Below are 10,724 nucleotides of genomic sequence, written 5' to 3' on the forward strand. Positions count from 1 at the left end.
CCGATGGATTTTGCTTTGTATCATCGGAATCCTGTTTTCTGATTGGTTGCAGAGCGTCGTACGACGAAAATCGGATGCAGTGTGAATCCAGCATAAGCCCGATGTTTCATATATCGTACGCAAAGCTTTTCAAGACTGTTGATTGGCTGTAAAGCCTTGTGTCCACGATGCTAGAAATCGGTCCGAGATCTCGGATGAAGAAAGAATTGCCCAATCGCAATGGTCATGTGATCAAATTGTTCAAATGTGATTTGTTAATTTTTTCTCTGTCCGAGATCTCGGACTGAATTCTAAAGGCTATTCTACATTTGTCGTATCGTAGCGTCGGAAGCGTCGTAAGCATCATACGACTTTAAAATTGAAGCATCGGATTGGCTGAAGCAACAAGCTTGTGACTTACGACGTCTACGATACGACCAATATAGAATGGCGTTAAGATCGTGGACACAAGGCTTAAAACAGAGAGATCCGAGAAACTCTCTGTCCTACAGCCAATCAACAAGCATGAAAAGCCTTGTCGTACGATATATGAAATATCGGTCATAATGTGAGTGTATATCGCGCGCGCACGCGTTGCGTCATAACCTTTAAAGGATTTGTATTTTGTAAGATCCACTGAAAGATCTGTCAGACCCGGACGAAAGGATAAACTTTCGAAGTTATCCTAGCTGCTCATGCGAATGCAAACGAACTGATTGTTGGTAATAAATACATAGCATCGGAAAGAACTTATCAGGTAATATAAAAAAAATGCCAGCGATACTAGTCGGACCACCGCAACGCAATGAGCAAATGTGGCAGGCGCTAAAAACTCATATTTTGAGAGAGCGACAACGAAAGAAACAAGGTGCTTAATATTAAGGCCTGTTAAAAGTGAACTGTCGTACACAAGTTGAATGTATTTATGAATTTTACTTTGATTTTTAAATCTTTTTAACTAAATGGAATTCCTTCTAACAAACTCGTTTGTAAAAATTATCCATTGTATCTCAGAACAAGAAGCTGATGCTGAGGAAGAACGTTTACGCAAGGAAAGAGAGCGTCAGCAAAAGCAAGATGTGATGACATTAGGTGAAACACGAGAACAAATCTCGAACTTGGACAACGAACTGTCACAGTTGAAAGCAGAGAAGCATCAGTTGTTTTTACAATTGAAAAAGGTTCTGAACGAGGATGACAGAAGACGACAACTTATAAAAGAAACCAGGTTTACAATTGCAACGTTTGAAGAGACATCCAGGAATTACAATTAATGAATAAATATATTTGTACGATAAAGTTATCTTATTTTTTCAGCGTTTGTTCAGAAGTTTCGACAACAGTAGGAGGATATCCTGCAACAGGTCCAAGAGTGGTACATCCACAACTGTTTTTGCCGTTACCACGTAGCAGCAGTCCTCTCTACAAGGTTGCTGTTGGTACTCCAACTCATCTGTTACAAAGTGTAAATGAAACTTTCTCATCGGTATATACTTCGGCTGTGTTCTGTTATTTACGGAAAATACTGAAAATCTATAGTTTAATGCATACTATAGATTAGCAGTAAATAACAGAGCACAACCTTTATATATAATATATATTGATTATAGTGTCCATAAAAGTCAAGACTAAATTTTTAAACATATGTGTGAACAGTTTCTCAACCTCATTAACACATTATATTGTATAAGTTTAATCCCAATCTTTATGGCACCTTACTATATATATTCTAAAAATTTACTCTTAAAAATATATTTTCTTTAGAATAAATTTTGCATTTGAATATTTCTTGTCTTCAGGGAACTATGAAAAGGACTCATACTCCGTCGCCGCCACCAGCTGCATCATATCACAGCGCGTATGGCTACAAACCGCCACCGTCTATCCCAAGTTATAATCCACCTCCTCCTAGTAAGTAATATAAAATTATATATATTTTATAAGAACATCACACGTGTTCATTTACATTCGTTAACAATAATCAGCAAAATTTTAGAAAAAAATAAGTTTAAATACCACATAAATTAAGTCTTTAAGTGATAACACTATAATTTTTTACTGAAAATTCTGTGTTTAAGTCGTGAATGGCATTGAACATTGGTGCTTTGTATTTGTGCTTATGTAGAAGCTGAGGAAGCTGCCAGAAGATCCGGTGATGCTCGGGCAGTTCTTTGGAACAGTGAGTGTCTCTTCTTTGCTTTCTTGAGTACAAAATATAAGTGTTTTTCACTGCTTTTCCAGGTTATTCATTCTTCCATCTTAATTATTTTTCTTCTCACTCAACAGAGAATAATCAGTACTCTGCATCGAACTTTTACTCGGCGCCCACAGGCCAGAGTGTCTACAGTTATTCCGCACCAGCGTCACAGCCATCTCGAGAACCCTCGGAATCGGCTAAACCAGTTTATCTTTCGAGCGGTAGAGCACCATTAGCCACACATCAAACTGGTAATAAAATTTATCTTATCACTCAACAGTAGTTCAATATTATATTTATTCTGACCTAAATTAATAAATTCGTGAAAGGAATAAGGAGAAGAAAAGAAAGAAAATCGAAAAAATTCCGCTACAAATAAAAAGAATATTACACTCATATAGCTAGTTTTTTAAACAAGAAAGAAATGTGATAATAGTTAAACGATAATAATTGCATATTGCGATTCAGAAATAAAAAATAAATAAAAGTGAATAAAAAATGAATAAAATTAAAAAAATTTATTTACTAAAAAATTATACTTTACTAAAAGAAAGTTATACTTTGTAGCATACGTAACTAATTTACACTCGATGGAGCATAAGGGTGCTTATGGTGAAGACAAGTTTTACTTGCGACCAACGAATCACGTTACCGTTCACGGTGGAGCTATCCCGATTCAACAACCGCCTCAGGTTATATTTAAACAATTTCTTTGTATCCTTTTTACCATTTTTTACAAAGCAAAAAGTTGATTAACAAAATTGAAAATGAATTTGATCGAGTTTGGCAGCAACTATTTTGTACATCCATATTATAATAATACATTTATTATAAAAATGTTATTGTACATATTTACTTGTGTCTCTGAACTTCTATTTTTTGTCAATTAATGTAGGGTGCGAAAACTGGCGGGATTACTTCTGGTTATCCTGTACGAGCACCTCAACCACCACCACCTAGTTCATACCCGCCACCACCGCCACCATCTCCTGGTACTTATGTGAGTGGTTCAGCTGCCAACGTACCTGGTAGGCTGCTATATACACAACCTAGTGCTCGCTACCTTCAACGAGAAATATAGGATCGTACGTTTTAATGACAGATTTTTTAATCTTTATTTCTTGTGCAGGGTATAAAATATTGAAAACTATGAATTGCACTGATCAAGAATTGATGATTAAACAAGAATTGATAAGTCAACATTTGTGTACATTTTATAAAATGCAAAGAAGGTCATATGTGTAAAATACATAAAGAATGAAGTCAAATTAAGAATAAAATATACTTTTTGTTCTTTAATCAAAATTTTTGTTATTTTCAATAAATATATAAATATATGAATATTATTTTATATAAATATTTTAATATAATTTTACTTTTTAAAATTGTATTATACTATTACACAAAATTAATAATTAACTCGAAATAAAAAAATAGTATTTCGGATTTTCAACTGCAAGTAAATATTTGTAAAAATAGCTTTAAGACGTTGTTTTGTGAAAATGTTGCAATTAGAAGTTATAATTGATCTTTTGCGTTTTTCCTATTATATCATTAAATAACAATTTCTATTAAGTATATCAAATGCAAATATGAATATAAAAAATAAGAATGCATATGTATGAGATACCCTACACAAATCACAGAAATTTGAAGATCATTATATAAAACATACAATGTAATTCCAATTAGATAATTGTAAAATTTGTATAATTTCATGGATATTTGACAAAGTAATATAAATGTGTAATTCATCATATGTTGTACATTACATTGTATAATAACATTTACAGAAAGCTTGTGGTTGTATGACAAAAAATTCAACTTAATAAGTAAATTAATTTGTCATTGTGAAAAAAATAGCATGTACTCAATTATGAAATTAGTATAAAAAGAAAAAAATTCTGTAAAAAAAACAATTTCTTCTTATGATCTTATATTCACAATAAGTTCCTAGAATTATTCCTATATAATGAATAACAACATTGTACTTATCATTTGTCTATAAGATAAACCTAACCTACTTTAATACTTCATGTAAGTAAAAAAAAACACGAGATTGCAATAAATTTAAAAAATACAAGTTACAAAATAAAATAACGTTACAAAATAACAAAAGAAATAATTAAACATAAATTCAAATTTATGTATTATTATAGCCTCAATTTGTCCATAATTTAAATTTATGTATTATTATAACGCCAGTTTGTCCATAAGACTCTGCAGATTTTCTCCAAATTCAGAAGTTGTATCTATCATTTGTTGTTTCTTTTTATGATATTTCGAGCACAGATGTGCACGAAGGTTGATAATGCCGTATACTTCCGTTAGACACAATTTGCAAATAACGAGTCCAACACTCTTCTCACGCGGATCCCTGTACACAGAAAAAGTACAATATTCATATTATATTAATAACATTAAAGAACAACGTATTTTGAATGATCCGAATTTAACAGAATACATTACTAATGATATGTCACTTACTGATGAGCTAAAGCCTCTAATTCTAACAGGTGCCTGATCATTTCTTCAAGTTTGTCATTTCTGTCATTTAATTCTAATGCTTTGTGTAAACTGTAGACGTTACTTTTCTTTGATGTTTCCCGAGCAGGCACGAGAAACAGAGTCTCATCATATCGGTTCCATTTGCCGAAGTTACTGATTGGAACTGGATCTATTTTGTTACGAGTTTTGTATATCACATCTTTGAATGCATTTTTAACTTGATTTTGGCAATTTACAGTCATATCGTGATGAGCATCCTCGTCTACAATTTCAGATCTAGCATTGAAGTGCATAGCAATATTCATCCAATGACGTAACTTATTAATCTGCCAACAGAATTTTTATGATTCACGTTAATTGCCTCAATTTTTATACTTATATAAATACAGACAAAAGAAAATTTCAGATATATCTGATTATATCATACAACGTATAGTGCGATGTAATTTAGACAATGTACCATTCGTAAATCATTCATCGTAATTTCGACGTCAAACATAATTTCCACATCATGATCCGGAAACAAGCTTTCCCCTGTAGTACGATTGTATCCCAGTCCACACAGAGCGCCTATGTAATAAGTGCCCATAGGGCTACGTCGCAGTTCCATATACGGTGTAAAAATTAAGGTAATTAGCGATGTGAGGCCAGGTGTAGTGGGCAAGAGGGTTGTGTTCCGTAGAGTCAGGTGTCCCAAATTCTTGGAATCTCGAATGATGTTTTGCGCCACTAGAAAAATTCCATTTGGATTTTCCGGACAAGTATCAAGGAGAACGGAGTTGACCGATGTGGCTTCCATGATGACTTTTTTTATTAGTCCATTAGTTAGCATATGAACAAGTTGAACCTCTATCGGCGAAAAGGGACCTTGCAACGTCACCTTGGATTGATATTCGTAACTTTCCGGTAAATCCGGATATGGTTTTTTATCATACATGTATCGTCTACTTGGTGGTTCATTCGGTTTGGTAGGTTGGTCGAACAGAATTCTTCCGTAATCCTTTGTAAGCCCAAGATCTTCGGCTTTGCGACAAGCATCTATCTGGCTTAATAAGTTTATCTGGATCGGGATCCGACATTGCCTGATTTTAACAGAATTCCGAACGAAAGTGTAGTTGGACATTACACGATTCTTTTGCTCATATTCTATATAAACACGGTTCGATCCGTCGAAGGATACGGTTATGTTCTCGTAGTCTTTGGGGTCTATGAGCATATGCTGTCCGAAGATCTCTTGGAATCTTTTAGAGTACAATGACCCAGGCTGTTTAATCGGCCAGCCTCGTAGGACGATTGTATTTGTCGGATCGCGATCAGCTAACATCTTCTTTATATCTTGTATGCGTTCGTTTACTTTATATGGAAATTTGACGAAATAATTGGGATAAAATGCACCGGCGATTATAAATTTAAGTACAAAATATCGATCGATAAAGAGACTTTCCCAAGTGATTCTCTCAGGACCCGTCGTCTCTTTTATGCCAAATTGGTACAGCTTATGTTTTATCTCACTTATAAAGGCATCGATCTCACGTAGCGATCTCACGCGGAGACTCTTTCGTCGCGCCCATTCTCTTTCCTGATTAGGATTGTTTATACGACGATTTGCCTTATCATTTTGCCACACTTTGAAAGCATTCAAGCAGGCTATGCTGTCGCTATCGGACTTAGCGGACCAATGCATTTTTTCGTGATAGGTTGTCTCTAATTCGTGAAATCCGATATTGAATATATCCTTAACAGTCATGCTAGCCGCGATAATGATTGCGTCCGACAGGATGCCGAAAATATGACCCAGAATAACAAACTTCGTTACGTGCACGTCTAATGGAAGATTGGCCATTACAAGACCCAAAGGCGTCATATCTCCATCAAATTCTTGTGTATCTCTATTAAGCAGCGCACCAACTTCCTTTAATAACAATATAGTGCTCCGTATGTTGCTAAGATTAGGTGGATCTAGTGAAAGAGCGAGGAGAGCTTTTGGTTCACCCATATCCAGCAATTTCGTCTTAAGAACGACATTCGCAAGTGGAGCCCTGAGCATTTCCGGAACAGATTCGTCGTTCATCACATTCTGTAATATTCAAATGATTTATAGGTTCTGCAAAGAATTAAAGTCGAAACATTGAAAGTGACATTTTGATGTGAAACTATATTCACCTCGTAAAATGCTCTTGATACCATTCTGTATACTCTACCATCCATTACACGGCCTGTACGTCCAGCACGTTGCTGACAATTTGACTTGCTTGCCCAACAAAGTTGCAGACATTGATAATTAGTTCCAGGCTCGGTGACAAGAAGTTTTGTCAAGCAAAAATCAATCACTGAACAAAAAAGTGAGAATTTTATTAGTAGTTCTATCTCGACTCACAGAACTAAAAATAATCCAACAAATATTACTTAGTCTTGATTGAATATAGCATACCGTATTTAACATCGGGTACCGTAATGCTACTCTCAGCGATGTTCGTTGATAATATGATACGCCGATGATTTTTCGGTGGTTTCTTAAATATATTTTCTTGTTCCTCGGTTGAGATCAACGAATGTAAAATAATTATATCCCACTGTGTACCCTCATGTTTCTCTGATAGAAGTATAGAACGTAAATCCTCGATTTCACTAAATCCTGGTAAAAATACTAGCACAGCGGCCCTTTCGAATTCATAATTTGGAACATTATTTTTGTTATCAATACCGTCGAAAATTTCTATAACACGTGCGGCAAATTCCGCTATAGAGGCCATGAATGCTGGTTGCTCGGATATTTCAGGTATCTGTATAAAAAGACAATATATTTTCCATGATTGCTTCTCCATTAATTGCATTAATCAAAATAAAAAAAGAAAGAAAATGAAGTAAATTATTTATTAGCAATATTCTTATTCTAAGTTATTAAAACATTTTTTAAATATTAGCAAAAATTTATTCAATGTGAAACAACATTTGAAATAATGAAAAGCAATGGCAATCTCTACTTTAAGAATACAGAATCCTGTTAACATATAATGTTTTCTTTTCTCTCCATCTTTAAAGTAGATAAAGATCATACTTGTTTTTTTTTAAACTGAAACGTACGACTTAATTATGCTTTAATCGTACAAAAAATATGTACTTACTACACCCAAATTCTCCAGCTCGTCTATATAATATATAGAAATTTCATAAGGACCACCTTTAGGTATATCGATGATTGGAGCAGGTAAAAGTTGATCTTCCACGGGTGTCGAAAAATACGATGAAAATTTATCCACGTCGATTGTCGCGGACATCAGTATAACTTTAACCATTGTAGAATTTGTACGTAATAATTTCCTCACTACCAACAGAAGGAAATCCATATCTTCGTCGCGTTCGTGTACTTCATCTAATATAATATGAGTGTAGTCCATCATATGCTTCTTGTTCGTCAGCCTGTTTAAAAGCACGCCAGTCGTGCAATAAGTTATGCGAGTGTCGCGGTTTACATTTTTGATTAAGCCCATTTGATATCCCACAAGCGTACCAACGGGCCAATCTCTTTCTTGACTGACCCGTTTAGCAATACTCATGGCAGCAATACGCCTTGGCTGTGTTACTACGAAATACAAAAGTTCTTGTATTACATTGGTAAAGTATTATTAAAATTAAGTATAAATAAAGAAATTTGAAAATACCTATGATGTTGCAGTGCTGCTTCCTTTGAAATTCTGCATCAAGAATAAGTTGTGGCACTTGTGTTGTTTTCCCACAACCTGTAGAACCACGAATGATGACGACAGAATTGCTTGCAATCATAGACACAATTTTGTTTTTCATAGATAGAACAGCTAAATTAATTTGGGGTCGATAGGCAAAGTTGTACGTTTGGTAAAGTCGAATAGTATCTTCCTTGCGAACTGCTATTTCTTCAGATATCTCCGATATGTTGTCCATATCATCAGTCTTGAAAAACATGTTGTTTTTCATCTGCATGAAATGGCAAGAATAACAGAGTAAAATGAATAAAATGTAGACTGGTAAATTATTATATATATCTTAATGCTAATTACCTGTATGTATTCTTGTTCCTCTTTATGTACATATTCCTTTACGTATTCTGTTTCTGATTCCTTGCTACATTGGCTAGTACTAGGAAAATAAGATCCTTTATCAAATATCATGTCTTCATGTACGCGTTGGTTAATAGAAGGAACTGGCAGATCTAATTTGAGAGGCTCAGTTGATTTGTACACATTCAGAATACGGTCCACCAAATTTTTATTCATTGTTGCGATCTAAATATTGACCTGTTTAAATAAATCATTCAAAATTCATACCAAATTACAAAGCCTCTATATATGTTCACATAAATCTCTATTAATTATGTCATAATATATTTTTAAAGAATTTTGCAAAGTTTGATTTTTTTGTAGTACTGAAACAAAAAATGCCCAAGCCATATCAGTTTATTAAGCTTTTAATTTATTTCTTGTTATGATACAGAACGATTTTAGAAATAAATACAAACGAACACTAGTTTCTTTAATAAAAAAAGAAAAAAGTTTTGCATCTTTTATGAAATCTAGATCTTATCTTTCATAAGATGATGGTAATATAATACAATTGAAGAGTAATAAAAACAAAGTTAAAAGAGTCACATTTAACAACTAACCTCAAAAGCACGAGATGACTATAATCACAGAAATGAATATGAATCACACCCAAAATAAATCAATAGTTGTGATAAACAGCAGTTTATTCGCAATTATTGTATCTTCTACTCCTTGTTTTTTTTTTAAATCGTTCTCGTTTGGAGAATAAATCACCATCAAGCATCATGTCATTAAGAATTAAGGATCGAGGATTATGTTCGGTATTTCGAGAATCGCAACATCGCTCTCTCTCTCTCCCCCTCTCCCCCCCCCCCCCCCCCCCCCCTCTCTCTCTCTCTCTCTCTCTCTCTGTTCGAGTTTGAAATTTTTGAATGATCCTCGATCAGATTGGCATGGCATTTTGTTAACGACTTCGATCGATCTTCGACTAATTTAATTGACAATTTATTAAGCAGCATCTGTGTATTATTTTGCTAATAAAATTATTAATATTAATATTGGACAGTTTTTTATTATTTTATGAACAGAAAAATCGAATCAGAGAGGCAATAAATTATACCTATATAATGCCAGTAGAATTAATCAATTAAATAATAATAATAATAATAATAATTTTTTATTTATTTTATTACATATAATTTGAACTAAATGCCATGGAACAAAATACCAAGCACGAAAAGGATGATTAGAATGAATGCAGCCGATTGTCGCAATTGGCCCGCCGCTTCGATATTTCGAGAATCGCAATGACTTCGATACGTTTCGAATCTCGGTCAGTCACGGAACGCCGGTCACAACGGTGTCGCAAGATGATCCGCGTTCGAAACGTTTCTGTGTTTTTCGCGATCGTCTAAAAGTGAGTGAGATTCCCGCACGTGAGGCATCTCTCTTAAAAGTATTTCACCGTAACTTAAACACTGTTTGCGCGATCAGCATCAAATGACAGCGCCGCGACTTCGGTACCTTCACTTCTACAAGCTCGGCGGCCATTGCAAATCGTCCCCTACTTCGAGCTGCAACAACGAACAGTGCAATAAATGACGCGCGATCATCACTAGTATGTGAAAAAATATTCTGCTATTGTATATTCATCAAAGTTTTCTGGATTTAAATCTTATTGGGAAAAAATTAATTAATTTCGAAGTTCACACACACAAATTATCCATAGTTCCACACAACGCAATTCTCCGACAGACATCCTGGGGATATCTTATATAAGGATATATAAACGTCCTTAAATTCTTTGAAGAACTGCGTGTATGGGGTATATATATTTATACAAAGACATATATATATATACAACACAGAGATCGTTCCAATAATATTGAACACTGAAATATGGCTGTATTCAGTAAAGAAAGCAGCTTTGTATCTGTTATAAAATTCTTTTAACATGATTAATTTATACACTTAGATTCAGTAAGAAACTAAAGAAAAAAACCAATAGCTGCGTTCAGCAG

The 10,724-nt window shown here is 34.2% G+C and overlaps 2 protein-coding genes across 2 annotated transcripts in view; one reads left to right on the top strand and one right to left on the bottom strand.

Moving 5' to 3' along the window:
* Positions 1-3,423, top strand: part of LOC108757593 (uncharacterized) — an 11,837-nt gene extending 8,414 nt beyond the window's left edge. The window contains exons 6-13 of the mRNA XM_018502053.1: positions 713-847; positions 994-1,207; positions 1,297-1,444; positions 1,779-1,890; positions 2,105-2,158; positions 2,266-2,427; positions 2,744-2,868; positions 3,072-3,423. Coding sequence (XP_018357555.1) covers positions 713-847; positions 994-1,207; positions 1,297-1,444; positions 1,779-1,890; positions 2,105-2,158; positions 2,266-2,427; positions 2,744-2,868; positions 3,072-3,257 — 1,136 coding nt within the window. The 3' untranslated portion in view covers positions 3,258-3,423. The remainder of the gene's footprint in view (positions 1-712; positions 848-993; positions 1,208-1,296; positions 1,445-1,778; positions 1,891-2,104; positions 2,159-2,265; positions 2,428-2,743; positions 2,869-3,071) is intronic.
* A 903-nt stretch (positions 3,424-4,326) lies between these two features.
* On the bottom strand, positions 4,327-9,473 carry LOC108757879 (probable ATP-dependent RNA helicase spindle-E). The gene is made up of 9 exons (XM_018502562.1): positions 9,324-9,473; positions 8,722-8,958; positions 8,347-8,638; positions 7,810-8,267; positions 7,116-7,467; positions 6,848-7,014; positions 5,145-6,761; positions 4,664-5,010; positions 4,327-4,553 (listed from the first exon to the last, which is right to left on the bottom strand). The coding sequence occupies exons 2-9, from the start codon at positions 8,935-8,937 to the stop codon at positions 4,370-4,372; spliced, it is 3,633 nt and encodes a 1,210-aa protein (XP_018358064.1). The 5' UTR covers positions 8,938-8,958; positions 9,324-9,473; the 3' UTR covers positions 4,327-4,369.
* Between the last annotated feature and the right edge of the window lie 1,251 nt (positions 9,474-10,724).

This window comes from Trachymyrmex cornetzi, unplaced genomic scaffold (assembly GCF_001594075.2).
Source record: "Trachymyrmex cornetzi isolate Tcor2-1 unplaced genomic scaffold, Tcor1.1 scaffold147, whole genome shotgun sequence".
Classification (NCBI taxonomy): Eukaryota; Metazoa; Arthropoda; class Insecta; order Hymenoptera; family Formicidae; genus Trachymyrmex; species Trachymyrmex cornetzi.